Below are 24,588 nucleotides of genomic sequence, written 5' to 3' on the forward strand. Positions count from 1 at the left end.
CATTGCAATTGCCTTTTTGACGAAGTTAGTTGTTGATCGAAGTATTTTAAGTTACTGTCATAGGGGAAGATTATGTGGTCTTGAACTAAAAAAGAAAGAGTTTTGAAGGAGTTAAAACCAAAATGAAGGAGTTCGAAGGGCCCTTCCAAAAAATTTTCTAAATGAAGGAGTATTGGAGGAGTTTTGAAGGATCGTATGAACCCTGAGAGATAAACAAATAAAATCTTTTATTTTTGTGAAAATCACAAGTTTATAAGTTTTAAACGAAATTCTGTGCTCTATAACAATGTCTTGGGTCAAAAAGTTAGATGAACCCCTGCTTGATTTTTTTTTGTACAATTATTTTAAATACTATACATGTAACATTTCTAGTATAATTTAACAGTTTAGAATGGTAGATAAACATTGATACTTAAGGGGGGGGGCCATCTCTCAGAGAGCGATGCCCCTCCCCCAATACGAGAAAAACACTCAAGAATGATATTCTCAACAGAAAAAAATGGGAAAAAAACGCAACTTTAAGTGTCAATGATACAGTATGCACCATCTCAACATTCTAAAATTTTGTTTTTACAATTTTTTTTCCCCAAAATTATTTTAATTTTTACAAAATTAAAACATTTTTTACAAAATTATTTGATTTTTCACAAAAAACGGACCTTGTGAAAAATTTTGGACAGACCCCTGCTTTATTAGTACCACCATATATTGCAAGGGTTCTCAAACTTTTTGATTTGTGGCACCCTTTGAAGAATTAGAATGTTCTCATGGCACCCCACTCATCTCCACAATGTAAGTAAGTGAGCCAAATAAAGCCCTTGTAAGGTTCATAACCAAAGATCTCACATATTTAAATTGAATTGGCTCCAGTTTTGCATATTCATCAAACCACTTATAAAAAATGAGAAAATGAAATAAAACCAAGTGAGTACAGTTGACTGTTTAACGACTCTCAAGGGACCACAAAAAATCGTTCTTAAGTAGAATGCATCCTTAAATAGAATGCTTCTAAAAATAAAGCGGAGCATCTATGTCGGTGAAATTAAATAGAGAAAATTGTTAAATAGAGCGTCGTTAAACAGAGAGACAACTGTATTTAAGTTTCAACTAACGTTTTTCAGCAATTTTGACAATGAAAGGCGACTTGATCTTATTAGAAACATGGGTCCATAATAAGGCCAACCCTGGGGAAGGATTTCTTCATGCAGAGTTGAAGAGGAAAACGCTAAAAAATTCTATCAAATAAAAAAAATATATAGAGAGAAATTCTTTAATATCAATATAAAACCACATTTAATTGTTTGTATTGTTTTTGTTTGTTTTGATAACCGAAAAATTCCATGTTTACTTCCATGGAAAAGAGAAAGATCAATCATCACATTTGGGGCAACTGAAACTTTGTAATTTTCTGGGAGTTTTTTTTTGTTTTTGAAGCTCCTGCGCATGGTACATGCACATATGTACAGCACTGTATCATATTCTCCATCTGATACTCCAGTGTCAGGGATAAGGACACTGTTGTTGGAGAAAAAATGACGGTACACAGCAACATTTTTCTTTTTCAACTCCTCAACATGATGCATTAGGCTTCAAGAAAAATTAACAACTTTTTTTATACCATTAAACTAACATTGAATTATGAAGGAACAAAATTTACTGTAAAATATGATTCAGGTAATTTCAACATCATTCTTCTGGATAACTTTTGCTTTATTCAGGGTTGCCACGGAAGTTCAAAAATGAAATTCCCTGACATTTCCAGGTTTTCCAGGTGGTTTTGAGAAAAATTCCAGGTTATCGATCTCCACCTTCATTTTGCAACATTAATATATGCATCTCAAACTTTGATAAAACTTACCTCATTTTCAAACTTTACAAACAATGGTTACCAAATTTAATTTACTCAAGCTGAAATAATCAAAAATATGTACCAAGGGTGGTTCAATTTTTTTTTTCTCAGCTCGAGTACAAGACACCCGTTATCTTTTTTAAACTTACTAATAGTTTTGTGCTGTAAAAATTTTAGCTTCTTACTCAAATTTTAAGAGGTTGCTCAATGACCCCTTAATTTAACATTAGCCATAGAATAGAAAAGTCACAAATTTAGAAACATTTAATTTCCCCAGCTGTGTTTTTTTTTTAAATGTAAGTAATTATTTTATTGCAATGTATATGCATATAACTCGTGTATATAATAGTAACATTGTTTTTTCAGTTCAATGTATTTTTTTAGCCCCCTCCCCATACTTATGAAGTTTGGAGAGGGGGTCGAGCACCCTCTTTCAGTTGGAATAGGAAGTTAAAATTCTTCCAGTATTTTACTATCCACAAGTTTAAAAACATTGAGTGGTGTCCTGTTTTCTAGGAGAAGCCTTTTTTTTAAGTGTATTTTTGAACTACCCTAATGTACTAACACATGTGAAGCAAATCACTAATAGAGAATTAATGTAAATGTAGCATAATCTAATTTTCAATAGCGAGGAGCCACTGCTTTACATCAAGTGAAAGAACTGCGAAATTAACAATTGTGACATCTGTATCACAAAAATAAAGTTAATTTCTAATATAATCTGAACTAAAAACTTATGAAACCTAAACTTTTTCAATTATTGCCTTCCATCCCTCCAATCCATTGAATTCACAGCGCTTTTAGACTTTGGCCTGTAAAAAAATCATGCATCTTTTAGATCCACATATTTCCCCTGTTTGTTGTTCATAAAGCAGGGGTGCTCCCCCCCAATATTTCTGAACGCCTAAGCACATTTTTTTATTTTTAACCCTCTTTTTTTATTGTTATTTTTTACCTATTTATTTATTTTTAATAATTATTGTTTTGAAAGAAAAATGTGCTTGCTCCGCAATAAAATACACACACACAGATGAAAATAATAAAGTAAAATAAAATAAATAATTTTAATAAAAATAAAGTAAAATAATTTTAAAAAATCCCCCCCCCCCCCCAATTTTGATGGAGCAACTTGCACCATAATCTTCTGTGCATGAGCGCCCATATGCAAAATTGTAAGGGGGGGGGAGGTCTGATATTTTAACCATGATTTAGCAGGATATTTTCCCCGTGGAAACTGATTTCAGGACAGATTAGAGTCGGTAGAATTTGACATTTTTAACACCTTATTCATTAATGACTGGAGAAGAAATGTTTTTACATTTTTGCAAAGAAAGAAGTACTAAAAGCAAGGAAGTTTTAATTTCAAAGGGAGGGGTGCTCAAGCCCCCCCCCCCCCTTGCTCCCCTATATGGGCACCCTGTCATAAAGTTAAATTTTAAGCAATGATCAGAAACTTCTCTGATGTGCAGATTTTTTTTTTAATCGGATTACTTTTATTTTGAAAGAAAGAAGAGCATTGAAAGTCTTTAAAGATCACTACCAAAATACTAAAAGATTAGCGATACTTCTGTAAAAAAGAAACTTTCTAAGTTCAAAATTGTCTAATGAACTAAATTTACAGAACAAAATTGTCTAGAAGAATACGATTTCAGAAAATAATTTAAAGAAATAATACAAAATTTGAAAAGATTATTGCAGCTCATTAAGTACGTCAGTCGCACTCGCAGACAAAACAATGTGCTGTGTATCATAACAACTTCAGAATTGCTGATGTAAACAAGCAGCATTTAAACAGAGCTCGCTCAAACTAGGAAGAAAAGAAGTACCTTCTGCGCATGTGCGCCAATGGCAGAGTTGATAAAAAGAACAGCAGGGGGAAGAAAGAGGGGACAAAAGGACAATGGGAATGGTGCGAATGGTGCCGGGGGGGGGGGAAACAAGGCTGAAAGTTTTTTTTTTTTTTTTTTGAGGTCATAGACTGCGGGACTGCGCAAAGAACAATCAAGAACGATCCCAAAATAAAAGAAATTCCCCAGACATTTCGAGAAAAATATGCAGTTTTTCATTTTCCCTGACATTTTCCTGATTTTCGGCCATTTTCATTTTCCCTGACAATTCCAGGTTTTCCTGATTTTCCCGGTGCGTGGCAACCCTGTTTATTGCTGTCTGAATTAAAACTTTTTGATGATGCTTTATCATCAATTAGGCTTTCTGATGAAGTCTCAATCTAGCGAATTTTTTCATGTTACATCAAAAAAATAGGCACCGGATGGTCTTCCTGGTCTAGATAGCCTTATTTGGCGCACAAAGATTTCTTGTATATTAATATCATAACAACTTAGTGGCACCCCTCACCTCTTTTTACGGCATCCAGTTTGAGCACCCATGAGAGATTAAATACATGTTATAAGAATTGAGCTTTTGATAATTATGTGGAGGCAGGAGAAAGTTTCTCTTTTTTTTCACTCGGATCAATAACAACATGTTTAAACGAAGCTCACTATTCTCAGCTATTTAAATTTTGAAAATGAAAAAAAGTCAGTGTGGGGGAGAAGTGGAAGCTCGTACTTATGTACGATGTGCATCAGAAAACATCTATGGCAGCAGAAAGGGCAACTTGTTTAACAGTACAAATTTACTCATTTTTGGGCCAAAAGAAAAACAATTTCAAAGACAAAAAAAGGGCACAAAACAATCCCAGTAGTTCAGTAGGCAATTAAAATTTATAATTTTCAAAAAAAAAAAAAAAGAATTGGGCAACAATCTATTCCAACAAGCAATAAAATTGAAAAACTTGAACACAAACCTCCAGTATTATGATCAGTCTCTCCATTTACAGTAGCTCTTTTTCCATGGGTAGATTTTCTAACATGTTTTCGTTTTGGAGAGGGTGACTGAAACTATTTGAAATTTCTTTGTATACTTGAAAGCCACAAAACATTTTATGAACTCAAAACTTTAAATTGGAAACAGGAACATGCTTATTTGTAAGAGAAAATTTAACTTCGTCATAGATGTAATTTGATAAAACAAAACAATAACTAATTTTTAAAAATGATATTCCTCACTGTATGACTAAAAAAATAACAAGTGCAAACAAAATGATATTTAAGTTACTAACACAATATGATTTCCAAAAAAAAAAAAAACATTTATTTCACTAGTTAACTGCATTCAAATTATTTTCATTATGAAAATTTTATGAAAACTAGAATAAACAACAATCAATTCTAATGCTGAAAGAAAAACAAATAAGACCTCTTAATGTAGCCTATTTAAGCCATTAAAAGCGCAATATGCATTATCAAGTTTACTATACACCCAAACCTGTTTTTATGCGGTGGATAGGGACCACATACAAAAAAATTGTTTGCAACTTCATGAGTAGCTTTAAAATGTTATTTTCGCAACAGAGTTTAAAAGAAAAAAAAAGTCTTACATAGTCTTACAAGTTGCATAAAAAGTCTTACATAGAAAATAACCCAAAAACTTACAAAATTCCAATATTTAAAAATAAAAAAAAAAACAAGTGATGACAATTTTTTCCAAGTAGTTGGAGAAAATTTCCCGAATAAAGAAATTTTTGGGAGGTCACAGTAACATCCCCTCAGGGTGCCTATGTCGTCACTTGAAAATACAACCTTACACTCGTTTTAAAAATAATTTTGTCAATTGAATCCCAATCTGATTGAAATTTCAATATACCACACAGAAAAAAAATGCATTAAAAAATCGCAAAAAAAAAAAAAAAAAGCATAAAAAAGACAGCATAAAAACAGGTTTGGGTGTATAGCAAAGAGTATATGGACACTTTCAATTAGCAACTATTCTCTTTTCCAGTTTCTAGAGTTTTCCTGACAAGTTGTTCCGTAACTTTTGTCATGCTAAGAACACGTTCTTTCCTGTAGAAATTCGAACCGGCATGCATTTAGAGTTCCAACAACAAATTTTAAAGTTAAAAGTTCTTCTGCTCAACCTGCATTATTAAAAGGTAGGAATAAGCTGTAAATTTCTAACTAGTTTCATTTGCTAAGTGCAAAAAGTTTATAAATTTTTATAAAATATCACTTATATTCATGAGAATACAAAAGCAACATAACGAAATTTAAAATAAAATACTAATATCTTCATAAAAAAATCTATAACATCTTAAGGAGTTATTTTTTTACTATGAGTGCATGAAAAATAGCAAATCACAAATTTTACAATTTCATAGCCAGATATGTGCGCCAAACGTAAAAATCATGTCATCACAAATAGGTTAAAAATATAAAAGATATTAATGATCCAGTGAGTTGTATGTCAATGATTCCCAGATGGGCAATGAATCCTAAAGGATTGTTTAACTCTTCACAAGTCAGTAGGGTAACGGCGCCAGTAACAGACATGCTCAAGACATCACTCTCAGGTTAACTCTATTTTCTGAGCCTTTTAAAATGTATTCTTTTTAAACTATTTTTCTCTCATGCAACTGCATCTCATCTAAAGTTTGACTGCTTCTGGATCCTTAGATTTAGTTCTATTTTTATTTACTCAAGGTACAACTACGAGCCACCTCATTTTAATCTAGAAAACACACTGAAAACTAGATCTGGCCTATTGTTGTCTGAGGCTACAAGTTGCCCTCTGGTTGAAAATTTTTTGTAGCACTGTATAATTCAAGAGAGGAAGCAAGCATGGCAATAGTCAACTTAATCTTTCTCAAATTTTAGCAACAATGTTTAAATTACTATTTAGTTCAACAATCATAAGCGTGCACACGGGGATCACCAGGGGTACCGTGGTACCCCCGTTAGCACATAGAAATGAAAGTTAATGTAAAAGTGGTTAAAATTTTATATTTTTAGGCACATTAATTTCTTGCCTCATACGCTTTAAAAATGCTTTTTTACTCAAAATATTTAAAATTTTTCCTTAAGCGAACAAGTGTGGAAGCTTTTACAAATGCAATTTCAACTTCTTGGTACAGTGGTACCCCCATTTCTGAAGCCCTCCGCACGCCTATGTCAACAATACTTAGTCTTATCCAGCATGTCCCCCCCAATAATTGCATTATTACGAGTAGGGGACTGCAACGCTCTAGAAACCAAATCTGTCTTTTCTAATTAGTAAGCATAATCCAAGGTTTTTTATTTCATGTTTAAAAAAAGTAACTGCAGCACTATTTCTTTAAAGATACCATTAAGGAAACTTGAATTTAATTTTTAACCCGAGATGAAGCACACTGAGGCATATAAAAAGATATGAGAATGTGTAACATTTTAGCATTTTGCAAAAACTTTTCTCTCAATTTTAGCTTTTATGTTAAAAAACTTTTGAATGCCCACCTTAAACACTGAAAACTAGCTGTGACTCAACAGTTCATTAACGACAGAAAAACAAAATAATAAAATTGAAGAATGGTAATAATAGTTTGTTGGATATTGTGGGAAAAATTTAAATGAATTATTCTTTAAAAGTCACTTTTGTAAGGAAAAAAAATCCCAGAACAATTTTTTCAGCTTTTTTAAGAAACTTCTTAGGAAAAACCTAAAGTTATAGGTTTTTTGAAAAAGTCCTAATGCCATGGGTACAACTCAGTCAGTCCTGGGTGGAAGTGTCTGGTTTGAGGAACGTACAAAAATGAATTTAAGGGCCAGAATACTGTTGTGAAAACTAAAATTTTCAACTTTAGAAATAATGCATTAATACCTGAGGCTTTTCCTTTACCCAATGCCATTTATCAGTTGGAAGAAATTGTACTTTATCCTCAGCATAACAATATGGTCCATACTTTCGTGCATAGTTTTGGGTATAAAAATCTAAGTCAGTAATGGAAGAATAATATGTCTTTTGTCCAACATATTTAGGATTTGGATGGTTTCTAGACAGCAAATAGCAGGTATTAGCTTCAACGCAGTTCCTGAAATAAAGATTTTTTATTGGTAAATTGAGATGATTGGGAAAAACAAGAGATTAAAAGACAAACTGTGAAAAAAATACTAACACATTTCTTTCTTTTTTCGATTATTTTAATTCACTTACTGTTAAAACTTGCATTAAAAACAAGCTCTCTATTTAACCTCTCTATTGAATATCTTCCTGTTGTCTTGAATTAATAATTTAAATATAGATGATTATTTCTGAACTGACAAGTTCTTTACAAAACTTTCTAAAAATCATTCAACAATTTTTAAGAGCAAAGACTTTATTTATTTCTACTTGAATATCCACATAGTTTTTGAGTTCACATGCTTATGTTGAAGCAATTTTGACGAAATTTGGAAGCTGAAAAGCGTAAGCTTAATGGTTTCTGTTAAAAAAAATGGCTGACAACTAGATTTTTCAAGTCAACAAATTATTACATGCAGAGTTCATAATTATGGAAACTTAATCATTGTTATGTTTTTATTAACTTGCTTAGGTATAGATCTTTTCGGGAGGAGTCTTGCAATAGATTTGTAACTGAAATCCTGATGAGCTGACTTGAAATTTTGAAATAGTTCAGAATCAGATTACAATGCATGAAAATGAGTTAGGAATTTTATTTTCAAGCCATAAAATTGCATAAAAACCTTAGTCTTTATGAATAAAATACTGTATTGTTTCGTGTTTGAAATCATTGGAAAGCTCGTAAAAAATTACTCCAGATGATGTTAATTCAAAATACATAAAACAGAACGTGGAGTAGCTATTTTAAAGTTATTCTTAAGTAAAATTATTTGAAGACTATACTTCGTTCAATACAATATATTGTACTGAGTAATTGTCACCAACAAGGAGTTTTTAATTAAGCAAAAGTATCACTTATTTTAAAGAAAGATTTCTTCATTTTATTTGGCGAAGTAAATCTGTTTTAACGAGCTTGGCACTAAGGGGCAAGCTTGGCAGTCCAAGGAAAAAAATGTCGAAAACCAATTTGAAACAATATCAAATTAGCATATGAAAGACATATTACAGATTGGCGAACTTTTAATGTAAATGCTGTATCATAACAAAATGTAAATAAAAGGCTAGGTTGAGTTGCATCTTTTTTCGCAGACATGTGTTTTTATTTTTGGAAGGTTCATCTCTGGTATATTTTCATAATCAGCTATACTTGCTTGCAACTTAAGTTGACAATGATGTGACGACATGAGGAAGAATAACCGAGTTAACAGACAAAACGTCACATTTATTAGCTACACCTAACCTATCTACTTTGTGAATAATAGGAGATCGCTATCTGTCTATGAGCTGCTATTGGCTGACGCGTTTGATTCAAATGGATAAAATTCTCAGAGGATGAATTTACTGCATCGCTCGTAAAATAGAAAATATTTAATGATTGACAGAAATTATGACAAAAAAAGTTACACATGCTCAGGTTTAACTAATCCGATTTCTAAAGTGAAGAGCATAATTTCACCAGAATATCGGACAAGGCGCTAGGAACTATTTCCTTCGCTTGGCCTCAACATATTTGTCCATTTTCAAGTAAACTAGCATTCGAGTATACACTGGTGTGCAAAAATTAAGGACGAGACGGTTTTTTCAATATAACTTTGTACAAAACCTTTCCAAATCAACACATTTAATACCATAAGATTCCTAATACGTAAGGACATGTGTAACGTAAGCAACACTTACTAAAAAAGAAATCAGAGGGATAAAAAGAAGCTTTATTGAAAAAGTAGCATAGAGCGCAATGCGACTGAAGGCTGAAACATCCCTGTGATGGGTGTCCAGCAAGAAACATCCGGACTTTAGTAGGGGATATGATCTCCCCCAACTGCTAGGCAGGTTTCACAGCGTCTGCCCATGCTGAGAATGAGGGTGCAGAGTGGCGACAGGAACTAGAAAAAAAGTTCCCTGACTTTTCCTTGATTTCCCTGGTTAAGTTCACCGAATTTCCCTGATTTACGTTACCAATGATAATGGTTTTCTTTCTTTGCCCTACCTGAAAAGCATTGCATATTAAATAAAATGCAGTGTTTAAAACGGTTTAAGCAGTAAATTAACATATATATGTATTGAAAAGATGCTCCTTTTTTTGGTAAAAACAGTACATTAAATTTTCAACACAGAAATCTTAAAGGAAACCTAAAGCAAATACTTTACTTCCAGGAACCAGTTAACATAAGAATTTTAAGAAATTATCAAAACCACTCTTACAGACATATATCTAATCATGATGCAACTAAAAAAATTAAATGAAAATAATCTTGAACTGATTTTTTAAGCAGTATAATTGTTGCTGCAAGAATGATAAGTGATAGTTAAAGTATAGAAGTAATGTAGTTTTACTTAGGTAAATCATTAATAGACATATTTATGTAAACACATAATCTTACAACAACTAGTCATATTGAGCTATTCTCTAATCAAGAACTTAGGTTTTAAAGATTGAATAGGGCATTTTAACTGTTAAAAAAATAAAAATATTTATTTAATTTACACAACTCAATTTCAAATGGTTTTATTAGTTGTCGAAAAAAAAACTTAGATTAATTTAGTGATGAACAACATTGAAATGCAAAAACAATAATTAATTTCAAAATATATATGTATATGGTTTTAAAATAAGAGTTTTAAAGTCTGAAAAAAAAACCTTCGTGTAATCTGAAGTGACAGCGAATAATGCCATAGCAAAAAAAAAAAAAAAAATTCATTTTCAGTCAAAATTTAATTTTAGCTACCAAATTAAAATGCTAAGTGATAGCATTTAAGATTTTATCAGCCCTTTTTAAAAAATAAACATTTGATCTTGAAATTGTGATAACAGTATGCTAAATACTTCAAGACAATGAGTAAAGGCAAGGGAGCAAAGTCAAAAATGACGGCTTCCTCTTTGCCTGTTGGGTTGTTTATTTTACATAGCATGGAATGCCGAGAAGGAAAATTCAAGCTAGCTAAAATGAACAACTTTACAGACACAGAAGCAATCTTAGGAAGCTCATCCTGATTGAATACTTTGACCTTGAGGAAAAAAGATGCACAAATACGGGGCAGGTTATAATCATACCGCATTAATTTTACTTTTTTAAAACAAATAATTAGTGAAAAACTCGTAGGGAATAAAAATACTGCATTTTGAAAAGAATATTTTTTTTTCTTCTTTTCATCAATTGTCCCTGAATTTTTGTTATTTTTTCAAAATTCCCTGATATTTCCCTGAGTGATAAAGTTCCCTGACTTTTCCCTGATCTCCCTGATCTGTCGCCACCCTGAGGGTGTCAATGAGTTGTTGAGGCACTGCTGCCCATTGGTCTTGCAGCGCCAATCGAAGCTCCCGAATCGTTACTAGTGGTAAGGTACGAGCTGCCAAGCGTCTGCCCAGAAAATCCCATACATGCTCGATGGGATTGAGATTCGGAGATCGTGCCGGCCAATCCAAACGTTCAATATCCTCACTCTCTAAGAGCTGTTCGGTAGCTACTGTGCGATGACATGGTGCATTATCGTCCATGAAAAGGAACTGCGGACCCATAGCGCCTCTAAAAAGATGCACATATGGAAGAAGAATCTCGTTACAATAACGGGTCCCGTTGACTGAACCTGAGTCGAAGATGTGAAGGTCTGTACGACAACCAAGCATGATGCCTCCCCAAACGAGAACACCGCGACCTCCATACCTGTCCCTTTCAATGATGTTCGAGGGATGATTGCGGCTTCCCCGCTCACTCCAGATGAGTATGCGATGAGAGTCGCCACTCAGACTGAATCTGCTCTCATCTGTAAAGAGTACTAGTCCCCCTTTATTGTCTCTCCAATTCCGGTGTTCCCGGCACCAGAGAACGCCTTCTCCGATGGGCAGGCGTTAAAGGTACACACCGTATAGTGCATTGTGCAAACAGACCACCACCGTGCAGTCTTCTGGCCACGGTAAAACGTGATATCGGTCGTCCAGTCGCGTGTCTAGCGATTTCTCCCGCTGTCTGCCGCCTGTTTCTTCTTTCCTGTCAGACAATATACCGGTCATCTGCGGGTGTGGTTCCTCGTGAACGACCACTACTGAACCCCCGGATAGCTGTTCCTGTAGTTTGAAATTGTCTCCAAAGTCGTGAAACGATGCTGTGAGCAATTTCGAACTCTGCAGCCACACTTGTCACATTGCGGCCTTCCTCCAACTTCCCAATGATTCGACCTCGGGTAAAAGCATCCAGATGTCGTCTAACAGATTGATTATTCACCATTTCTCACTGAGGCAGCAACTCGGTGTGATTTTAACTGCTATACGGCGTGCAATCTCTTTGCCAGAAATACTGATCTTACACTGACAACATGTTTTATACTACTCAGATACTCCCCCATTACGTCTGCCTGCATATCTGCACATGTGCTACCGTACATCACCTTACTTAATCTCCTGATTGGTCTTTCTGTCCGCTCTGCTTCTTCGTTCAGCTGATATGCTAATTTTTCGACTTCGTCCTTAATTTTTGCACACCAGTGTATGTGTTTCCAGTTTGTTTGCAGAGAAAAATATGTATTACCACATTGAAAATATTCTGCTTGCATTCAACTAATGCTGTACATAGAAATGTAAATGAAGCTAAATGTTTTTCAGTGTTACAATGTTATTTATTATGCAGTTTATTGTTTATTGTGCAAGCTAATTTTATTGATTAAATACATTTACCAAACTCTGTCATTGTCTGATATAAGCAATTAAAATTGATTGAATCATTTCAAACACACAAACCTAAAAAGCAGAAAATAATTAATGAAATAAAAAAAGTACCATGTTTTTAAAATGAACAAAAAAGTATACAATATTTTCTCTAAGCTGCATGTAGATTTAAAGCCCCATACAGTTTCAGAATTTCTTACAGATAGTCTTGATAATTTGTGATTGTGAATTTTTAATAGCTATCAGAACACATGTAAGAGTTTAAAAGGAAAACATTCTCAAAACATCTAACAAAAGGGAAACCATAAAAGTGGAATTCCGTGAATCTGTGATTAAAAGTCACGGAATTCCGCCAATTAGCGGAAAAACCACATGCCTGGGTACATATATAAATCAGTGTAATAACATTAGCATACTAAGTGCTTGGATGTAAAGTTAGAGGGAATTATATTTAGATTTTAAAGGAACAACATTTTGAAGCAAGAATTACAAAACCACCTACTTGTCATGTGTTCCGAAAAACTGGATTTGCGCCTTACCATCGATAACTTTTAAACACTAAAATATACAGACATGTAATGAAATTAAGTTAGTATCAAAAACATTAAAAGATATCAATAGAGGAAATTTCATAACTTAATAAAATGAAGCAATAAACATTTCGGAAAAACTTCAAGAGTTATTTTTTATTGAACTGAAAGAGATGCAAATCATATTCTAAATTTTGCTTCTGACATTATTGTTCGTGGATGTTGGGTGCACGTATGCAGGGTTCGCCGATATATATCATGATATATATCTGATATTTATTTTTTCAACTACCGTATCTTCAATATAAAAATTATATTAATCAAAGTAATATTGCTCATTTATAATTAAAAACAACCAAAAAGTTATGTACTATGTTTTTATAATGTATTAATACATCATTAATATAACAAAGTAATATAATATTCCTTTTCTATTTGCATTTTATATTTATAAAATTATGAGTAATGTTACAATTTTAATTTACATTAAAAGTGCCTAATTAAATATTAAATGTTGGTCAGATCTAAAGAAAATGTCTTATGACTGTGTACCGACTAATGTATATGTTTTATTTCTGAATCATATAACTGTAAAAGTAGCTAACAGAAGAAAAATGAGTCAAACAGCAAATGCTAAATTAACTCCATTAAAATTGATCAAAATGTAAAATGAAATATTAGATGTAAATAATAAAAGAAACTTTTATTTTAAGTTCATACATTGTACTATTATAAGAAAATAAAGAGTGAGATTTGAGGATGTATTTACTATTTTGAAGGCTAGTTTGTGCTGATTGAACAGGGGTCTGTTCAGGATTTTTCACAGGCTCCGTTTTTTGTGAAAAATCAAATAATTTTGTAAAAAATCAATTTTGAGAAAAATTAATTAATTTTGCAAATTTTTTTTAAACGAAATTTTAGAATCTTGAGATGGTGGAAACTGCATCATTGACACTTAAAGTTGAGTATTTTCCCTCTTTTCTGTTGAAAATATCATTCTTGAGTGCTTTTCTAGTATTCGGTGGGGAGGGGGGGGGGAGGCATCGCTCACTGGGAGATGGGCACCCCTCAAGTATCAATATTTGCCTACCATTCTACATCATGTTAAACTATATTAGAAATGTTATTTGTATAGTATTTAAAATAACTGTAAGAAATAAAAATTAACATTTTGATCCAAGACACTGTTTGAGAGGACAGAGTTTCGTTTATAACTTAAAAAATCCGTTATTTTTACAAAAATAAAAAAAGATTTTATTTGTTTACCTCTTAAAGCGTACTAAACATCGAAAATTCAAAAAATCCGATTCCCATAACGGATGCATGGAGACTGCAATCCTGGAAGTCAAGGTATCAAAAATAGAAAAATGGCTTGTAAAAGAAATATTTTTGATAAAATTATTTTTGAATTGCATTTCAGAGTCCTATGTTTTAAATTATTTTAGATTTGCTTTTTAGAGTCCTATGTTTAAAATTATTTTAGAATTGCATTTTAGAGTCTTATGATAAACATATCATTAATATCTGGATACAGTTGAAGCCAAAAAAACAACCCCATCAATTCAGCATTTTAATTTTTGACTCATAAAAAAGGAAAATAGAATTTCGCATTTAAACAGTTGAAAAAAGCCTTGTTACAAAAATAAAGGAACTTTTAATTTATTTGCATCCTAATAAAGCAAGTAAGCTTGAAAAAAGAATAAAATATGATTCTCATATTGGATGTAAAAAGATTGCATCTTTCAAAATGTAGGCATCTAAAGAAAAAAAACTGTAAATAAAAGTTTATTTAAAGTTATTTATCCTTTTTAGCATCGCAAATTCAAACCCATATAACTTTCTCCCAAAATAACAGTTAAACATAGCACTCCTAGACGCTAAAAGGCCATAAGTTTGAAGTTGGTAACTCTATCTGAAGCGATCACACCCCCCCCCCCCCTTCTACTATCATTTGCAGTTCTAAGTTCATTTCGCTGTACATTACTGTTTATTAAATCATGAGCGGGAAGAAAATTGCTTATGACGCTTTTCAGAGAAGGTTGACACTTTTTCAGAGAAGTTTATAACAATACCGCTACATAAAACAAACAAGCAAAATTATAAATTAAACTGACTTTTAGCTGTTAATTTCTTTCAAAGAAACGAACAACAAGCATTATATTTATTTGGCCAAAGTAGTTATTTATCGCTTATAAGAGTGCCGATTTTTTTTGCAAAATTAGCAGGTTTTGTATAAGCTGATATTAACTTTATAAAAGGTTCCAAAAATGATCGTTTTTATACATGGAAATATACGTTATTTTGATTTGAGATTTGCTCTTTCAATAAACAATTTGTGAAAGATCCGTTTTTGTTTATCAGAATTTTGTGAAGGGTCCATTTTGGTTTGATTGGGATTTTGTGAAAGGTCCGTTTCGATTGATCGGATTTTTGTGAAGGTTCCGTTAACGAACCTAAATTTCCTCTGGCCAGACCCCTGTTGAAAATACTGGATATATATCAAAATAACATATTTTCGAACCCTGAATACAGGTACCCCATACTAGAAGATACTGCTATATTGAGTGACATTATCCTATGTCGTATGTTACAGTAATATAAATACACTCAATAACAGAGGGGAAATTATTCTGAACAAACAACTTTCTTTGTTTTTTTAAAAATTGGCTGTGATTAAAGACAGAAATTAGAACTAATTAATAGTCTGAATCATTTGTAAAATATAAAATAAAGCTTATTACATTGTCATCTACAAATTCTCAAACCTAACAAACCTGCTGAAAATATGAAGTATAATCATCCAACCTCTCCAACAAACATGATTTGTAAATTAACTGAGACTGATTGCTAATCGATTGCCGTTTGCTCTAGACAAATTAACAGGGGTAATTTCTGGCGGAGATAAGGGAAGGGTCATGGGGTTCATGACCCCCCCCCCCCAAACTGTCGACAAAATAATCACTCCATATCAGGGTTTGCCGATTTTATATCACGATATATTAATATTTTTGATATTTATTTTTTTAACAACAATTCATATATTTTCAATATAAAAATTATATTAATCATAATAATATTGCTCATTTATTATTAAAAATACCCAAAATGTTATGCACTATATTTTTACAATGTATTACTACATCATTTATATAATGAAGTAAGATATTATTCCTTTTTCATTTTATATTCATAAAATTATTGGTAAGAATTTTAATTCATATTGAAAGTTCCTCATTAAGTATTAAACGTTGATCAGGAAAAAAAAACGTCTCATGACTAAGCACCAACTGCTGCATATTTTTTTACTTCTGAATCATAAAACTGTGCAAAAGTAGCTAATAGAAGGAAAATGAGTAAAATAGCTAATTCTGAATTAACTCCATTGAAATTGATAGAAATATAAAATGAAATATAACACAAAAAATAATGAAAGAAACCTTAATTTTGAGTCTACATATTGTAATAATAATATAAGGGTCATTCTTCAAAAAGTGTAACTTTTCTGTCACACACCTTTTACAGTAAAAACTTTGAGGAACAATTCATTTAACAATGGTTTTTAATTTCATCAAAAATATATCGACTCAAACCTGTCAACAATTTTTTAATAATAATTTTTATTTCAGTATATGTTTGGTTCACAACATGTGGATTCTCACCTCCGTGGCATGTCACACACCTTATGTGGCTGTTTATGTTGCTTAATAACTTGTTTAATTAAAAGTATATTCTTATTTATTTATTATTCCTTTCACAAGTGTCTCATACTAATTCTTTAAGTATATTTAATTTTTTAATATTGTGCTTTAGTTCCTTTTAGAGGGACAAGGAGTCATGTCACATGATAAATTCTCACCTCTGTTACCTTAACACAAAATGCCATTTCCCTCATTCACATGTGGCAGAATTGACATCGAATTTTATTTTTCATGAAACAATGGAGCCCCCTTGTTTATATTCAGCCATAGTTGAAGTTGTGCGAGGTTTATAAAAAAACAAGATAGATTTTGCTTTCAACTGAGTTTGGTTATTCTGACTTCTAACCTCCATGAACTTGAATTTCAGGGATATAAATTAATGTAAAAAAAGAAGTGAACTTGTTTCCATATGCTTAACATGTGCAGATTGTAGCAACGAAGAAAAAACAAATTTTCCATGAAAATTGTATCTATTAGGCCTATATTAATGGAAAGATCCTCACCTCCATGACAGACCTTATCAATGTCATTATTTCTGAGGTGAAAATAACTGACCGAAGGGAAATACATCAATAATAGGCATTCTACCAAAATTATAAATTGCCTATATGTCCTCAAATTTACTAAATACTAGTCTTTAACATGCATTTAAAATTACTAACTAAGCAGTACTTTAATTAAGAGCAGGGGCGGCATTTCAGCATTTCATTTGGGGGGTCGAGTTTCTTAAATATGTATTACCACAGTGCGGTAACAAACACACATTAGCTAACAGTAGGCTTGTCAGACGTCCCGGTTTGACCGGGATAGTCCCGGTTTTCAGACAAAATTCCGGCGTCCTGACCGGTTTACTTCACGTCCCGTAAAAAGACAAATTTTTAAAAATTTTATTTTTATAATTTATTTTTAAAAATAATTAACTGTGAAGGAATATTTAGGATAATTACTTTATCATTTGTAACAGTCACTTGAAAATTGATACCGGATTAGCTTGTGAGGATTTTTACAAGATTGAAACCAGAAAAGACTAAAAAAGCCCTATAAAATGAAAAGTATATCTAAATATAGTTCATTTTTTTTGTTCCTCATTCAAAGTGTTTTTAAATTGAAATAAAATGTAAATATTTACATCTTATTTCAGTTTTAAAAAAATATTTACATTAAATATTTACATCTTAGAAAGTGAAATATTCAAATCTTATCCACTTATGTCATTTTTCATAACTCCTGTTTTAAGTTTATAATTAGTAACCATTTATTCATAACATTAAAAATAAACTGCCCTTTAAAACACCAAAAATCAGCCACAGGTGGGTACCTTTTGAACACTAGCGACGTTTGTGGGGGGGGGGGGATACATCCTGGTGTCCCGGTTGAACATTTCAGAAGTCTGGCAAGCCTAGCTGACAGGAAGTGGTCATGAAATCGATTTAATATAAATAAAAATTAGTGCTTAGAAGCAATTAAAATTTTGATTCATTTTCTAATAAGTTTTCATGTAAAAAATTTCGATACTGAAGTTTTTATACCTTTTGGAAATGTTTTAATGCATGATTTTTGGAATTTGGAAGAACAGGGAAGTGTTACTATCAGTGCCCATTGTCATGCTGTTTTGTTAGTACAGCTAAAGAGAAAAGGTTTTTTCGTTTTTTTTTTTGCCCATTGTGCTTCGAAAATCTTTCTCTAACCTAACAAAAATCTTTCTCTACCAGCTGAGCTGATTGGAATAGTTAAAAAATAATTGAAGATTGAAGTAGCAAAGTTATGTATGAAAACACTTTTTATATCTTGCTCTTCAAAATCACACCGGCAACTTCAAAAATTGTGAGGGGCTTAATTTTTCATCATTGAATAATCTAGTCTCGTCAGCGCTCTCAGCTTCAATGAGATGTCATCTGCCACCAGCTCTGTTATTCACTATTCCAGGCTGAAGAGTCCATAACAAGGACAGAACTGCAGTCTCTGGATGTGATAACCGGTCTGACGGTATATTGCTTGTAATTTTTCTTGCCTAGTGCTAAAAACTTTACTCATAATTGAAACATTTTATTTTTCGTTTTCAGAAAATCCATTCCAGGTAATATAGAGCCAACCATGCAGAAAAATAATTATCATCAAATCTTGTGTTAATTTTATTCGAAAAACAATCTATTACTTCATACAAAGTATTAAAAAATCAGTGTTTGACTTCACATCGTCATGTGGAATTTTTTATTTTTTTCAGCTCCTTTTTAAAATTGGCTCGGAGGAAGAATTTTTTTGAAAAAGTTTCACGATTGATTGAAATATACATCTATGTAAAATCTATTTTCAATTTCAATTGCAGATTCAACTATGATAGTATGAACACACAGATCAATTGTAGATTGAACTGTGGCTTGAATAGTCCGAAAATTAAGGGTAACCGATTGAAGATGTTTTGATGGAGTAAAGCATTTTTAAAACACTTTCCTCAATACAAACAAATTGAATACAAATTCAAACGAAGTCATACATACTGAAAAGCATGAGCTTTTTCACCATTGAAAGAATCGTTTTGCAATGATTCTCACAGTCGTGAAATCACTGATTTGAAGTTATAGAGAAAGATTTTTATGGTTTTAACTCTTGAAGACCATCTTGTGTCACTCTGAGATTGCATGACTATAGACCATATAAAAGGTATTTGTTGATATGTTTTTTTTTAATTCAATAAGCACATGCATTTTTAAGAAGTTTCTATGAAAGCAGATAATGCATTTAGCAGCTGAAACGTGTTTCTAGCAAAAGAAAGAGATGAACACTCGTCAAATAAATATACACTTGAAAAATGAGCGTAGAAGTGAATGTAAAATATCAATGAATTTTCTTGAGAAAACCATGTAGCCACACCACTTTGCACAAGCCTCTCATATTGGACATACCATCGTTACACTGGGCACACAAGTATGAAATATTTAGTCATGAATTTCCAAGTCATCATTCAAATAACGAAAAACACTTTTTCTAGTCTGGGAATGTGTCCAGTTTCATCAAATAGTTACTGAGAACCAGCGAGATTTTTTTAATGAACATTGATTTCCGGCTTACATAAATTGAATTCACCCATTTTCTATCATTCTGCTCAAAAAATTTGGGGGTACGAACGCCCCCTCTTGACCCCCCTTTTTGCCGCCCCTGATTAAGAGAGCTTAATATTATATTCCCACTAATCATTAAAATAGCTGATTGTTTGCACAATTAACAAAATTACTACTTTGATATTAAATTGACTTCGCTTTTTAAATATTAAAGGTTTTTTCTTTTTTTTTATTTCTGTGAACAAGGCATTATTTTATTTTTTTAATTTATGAGTAAAATAATTGGAACTTAGCTGGGTCATTGTTTGTGTTTACTTCTAATAAAAAACACTTTTATTGTAAGAATACAAAAAAAGAAAACAAAAGGTTTTGAAATTGAAAAATATTTGCGTTCATGTTCAAAAGTTACGTTTTTTGGAGAATGACCCATAAGAAAATAAAGAATGATTTGAGGATGCATTTATTATTTTGAAGACTTCAGTTTATGCTGATTGAAAACATCGGATATATATCAAAATATCCGATATTTTTAATATTTTCAAACCCTGGTCCACATTGTGTTCAAGCACTTGATGAATAAAATATGAACAATTTCAAATCATTACTTTTTTTAAGTACATTTTTGAAATACTGCTTCTGAAATTAAGTAGAAACGTCTAATGCTCTACTAAGTGCCTTATTCTGATTTGATGCTTTTTATTGACACCCAAGCAGTTTCAGAAATTTTTTATTACCAAAACTGTAGTACTTACATAAGGGTGGGAGTTCTTCAGTACGAACCCCCCCCCCCCCCCCCAATGGTAGTCTGTATCTGCCCATCCAATAGATGCACTGCTGAACGAATTGTTAACTTATCTAAAGAGATAAATGTGATTTTCTTGACTTAGAGAGTGTACTTTAACAGGCCTTAAATGCCCTTAGTACCTGAACTTATCAAAACAATATGGTCCTAAATACTAATAAGACAATTGTTTTTCCTCTACAAAAAACTGCTGGAGTATTCAAGTTCTTTCAGTATTAGCTGTTCTGTTAGGAAACATTGCAACAATTTTGATGGAGGGATAGTGGCTATTTCAATCGTAATTGATTAACTAAAAACCAGTCCTGAGGACAATAATAGGTTTCTTGTCGATATACAAGCATCTACTTAGTTGCTTACAAATTCAAAGTACAATGAAACTGCATTTGTCCATTCCTGTAGAATGAAACTTTTTGAAAAGAAAACTAGGCAAAACCTTGCCATCCAAAGGGACCAACTTTTGGTAATGAGCATGCAAATTAAACTTCTTAAGACTAGATCTCTTGTTACACTACCTGATTCTCCTCTGCTTCCATATAATATTAAAAGAAATGTTTATAATAAATTTAAAAATACATATCCCCTAATCAGCAAAACTTATAACACCCCTAGTAGCTTGCCTAGGTCTGTTGGAGTGGCTTCCTTTAGTTTACTCATAGGAAACAACTATCTAAAAAAAAACATTTGCACCAAATTTGACTGAGAGGTATTCAGCTTGGAGCTCTCTGTGTTGCCTGGCTGATATGGATGGTGATCATCTCATGAACTGCAATGTCATTTTTAAATTTTTGAACAACTTCTACAGATGCCAAAATGTATTCTCTCTTTTATGCATTTTCATTTTCCTACTGGATTGCTCATCAATTAATGGCGGAAGTACTGCAGATGGGCATGGGAATAATAATGGGCCATTCCACAAAAAAAGTAGTCACTTTGTCCTGCATGTGACTGAGGCAGTGGTGTAGCTAGGGAGGGGCGGAGGGGCGGTCCGCCCCGGGCGGCACTTTTTGGGGGGGGCGGCAATTTTACACCTTTATTGCGAAAAAATTTAACACGTTTTCCCAATAAGGAAATCATGCTTTTGATCTATTACTGGAAGCAAAGAAAAAAAGAACACCGAACTGTAAGGACGACTATGGGACGATTTAGTACGACTATGATAATACAATTACTTTAATGCAAAACATGTGTTTTTATTGTGGACATCTCAGCACTGTTGTTTGTTTTTTCTCTTCCTTCGTCCGAACTTTCAGACTGAGGGAGGTGGTAGTGTGAAGTCAAGGGACCATGTTTTTTTTTTTTTTTTTTTGCTGTTAACTTTAATTGCTGGAAGAAATAATAAATTTCATAACCTTTCGTTACATGAGAAGCAATCACTTGATTTTAAGTAAGTTAAGAGGAAACCACCGTATTAAAGAAGAAAAAAAGCAATTTTTTTTATAGGAAAGTGACAACAAGAGTAAAAGGATAGAGTTCTCAAATGTTGGGGGATTTCCTGCTCATTTTCAGGACAGCACTATCTGTTTCAACAATTGCTTTGATTGGTCATTGATTACAAAATTTTCACTAAGACATAATGAATTTTATGTTCATTTTACAAAAACAATTATTCAAAACTCGAATAATAATTGCTTGTATTACTGCATTATATCAACTAATTCCTTTATTAAATGCATTTCACATTTAGTTACTCATTTTAAGGAAATATTTTTAATTAGTAAAATGATCTCTGGGCAAGGCCTTTCATATTTCGACCTCTATTAGTGAAAAAGAATCATCCCAAATTTGATCACGAAACATTTCTAAGGGATAACGCCCACCCTATCTCTTCACATCTCATCTTTTAGATTAATACTGATTATTGAGTTTTTACAACTTCAATATAAACAAATTGCTGAGGGCGGTCAAGCCCTGACCCTTCCAATATAATGATTAAAGACAGTTTAAAGTGTGTATTTATGACATTAACTTCAAACTTTAAAATCCCCATCTCACCCTATGTCTCATAAAATGATTTAAAGTTGGGTTTTTGAAACTTAAATTTCAGAAAAACTCTAAGGTTGGGAACCCAGATGTGTACGAAATCACATAACGTCATCACAGTTGGCACAAAACTTCGTCTTTAGAAATTTCTGAGGGAAGACCGCAAATGCTTTTTTTCTCAGTGGTGAAGAGCTTAAAATGAGCAAACAGTTTCAATAAAGATTTCGGGCAAGAAACCCCCCTCCGAGTTGGATGCTCCTCTCTTCATGATATTCATAATTGTGATGATTTCCAGGCCCTAACACAATTTGAAGCCACTTCATTGTTATACTGGACAGCAAGACGCCTTATGTTTGAAAGAACGATGGTGGGCGTAATTTAAAAAAAAAAAAAACTTTATAAATACTGTTTAAAAAGTAAGATAATTCATAATCATCTAAGTTTAAATGAGTCAGTCCTTGTCATTATTGAAATCTAAATAATTGAGTCATCAAAAGTTTTGGAAAATATTGCTGAAATTTTATAAAAGTCTATAAAAACCTAACAAAGATTGGTAAAATAGTAAAAATCCTTTAACCATAAAAACTGACGAATTTTCGTAAAAATTACAAAAAAAAAAAATCGAGCAAAAATCTGCGAGAGTGAATTACAAACGGGGCCGAATTTGCCTATAAGATAAACAAGCTATTGCTTAGGGCCTCTGCTTTTCCCTAACTCCCTAAAAAATTCGTGATTCGTTCCTTAAAAAATGAAAATTGTTCGAAAAAACAAATTCCATTTTTAAGTGCTTGAAAACCTTGAATATTTGGAAACGTGTGGCTACAAACCTTAAATTTAAAAATTTTTAACAAATGGTAGAGGGAGAGGAATGCCAGAATATGTCAAATTCAGCTCCTTGCCACATCCTCTATTAAAAATGTAAAAATCATGGTTCTCTCGTTGTTAACATATTATTTGAAATAAATTTTTGTGACTCACATATTTCGTATCTTGCTATTTATTCAATCCCGAATGCAGTATTTTGGAAATTCTTTTGTATTGATTGCTTTTATCTTACTTCTTCTGCATATTGTCTATCTGTTTAGCACGGAAAAAAATACACACTACTTCTATTTCTATTCATTTTCTGCTCCACTTGCAACTGAAGAAAAGTTGTTGTCATGAGAAATCTAGGGTTTCTTTTTTCTTTTAAATTTAAAATAGCTATTTCTCACTAAGTTAGAACTGGACTGTAAAAATTTACAATCAAGTACTAAAATATCAGAGACTGGGAAGTACAAATGAAGTGCGTTAAATAATTTAATTTATTCTAGAGTCCTTGTAAATAATTAGATAAGTCTTTGAAAATCCTAAGCAAAGTGGGCTCCAATGACTTCTACTGCATACAGGGGCGGCATTTCACCATTTCATTTGCGGGGTCGAGTTTCTTAAATATGTATAACCTTAAAGCGAAACCAAACACACATTAGCTAACAAGAAATTGTCATAAAATCGTTTTAATATGAATAAAATTAGTGTTTAGAGACAATTAAAATTTTGATTCATTGACTAAAAAGTTGTCATACAAAACATCTCGCTACTAAAGTTTTTATACTTTTTGGAAAAGTTATAATGCATTATTTTTGGAATTCGGAAGAGCAGGGAATCGTGTTGGTAATCTATCAGTGCTCAATGTGGTGCTGTTTTGCCAGTTCAGCTAAATGGAAAAGTTTTCTTTCCCCCCCTTTGTGTGCTTCGAAACTATTTCTCTAACCTCCTGAGACATAAAAAAAATCTTTCTCTACTAGCTGAGCTGATTGTAATAGTTAAAAAATAATTGAAGTAACAGAAAGTTATATATGAAAACACTTTTTATATCTTGCTCTTCGAAATCACCCTGGCTACTTCAAAAACTGTGAGGGGCTTAAACTTTTCCTCATTGAATAATCTAGTCCTGTCGGCGCTCTCAGCTTCAATGAGCTATCATCTGCCTCCAGTTCACCATTGATTGAAATATACATCTATAAAAAATCTATTTCCAGTTTCAATTGTAGATTAAACTGCGGTAATATGGTGCACAGATCAATTGTAGATTGAACT

The 24,588-nt window shown here is 32.4% G+C and overlaps 1 protein-coding gene across 1 annotated transcript in view; it reads right to left on the bottom strand.

Annotated features, from left to right (window-relative positions):
- Positions 1–24,588, bottom strand: part of LOC129216368 (uncharacterized) — a 100,147-nt gene that overhangs the window by 35,682 nt on the left and 39,877 nt on the right. The window contains exons 10-12 of the mRNA XM_054850582.1: positions 12,943–12,998; positions 7,541–7,751; positions 4,656–4,749 (exon numbers count right to left, since the gene is read on the bottom strand). Of these exons, the coding sequence (XP_054706557.1) occupies positions 4,656–4,749; positions 7,541–7,751; positions 12,943–12,998 (361 nt within the window). The remainder of the gene's footprint in view (positions 1–4,655; positions 4,750–7,540; positions 7,752–12,942; positions 12,999–24,588) is intronic.

This window comes from Uloborus diversus, chromosome 2 (assembly GCF_026930045.1).
Source record: "Uloborus diversus isolate 005 chromosome 2, Udiv.v.3.1, whole genome shotgun sequence".
Classification (NCBI taxonomy): Eukaryota; Metazoa; Arthropoda; class Arachnida; order Araneae; family Uloboridae; genus Uloborus; species Uloborus diversus.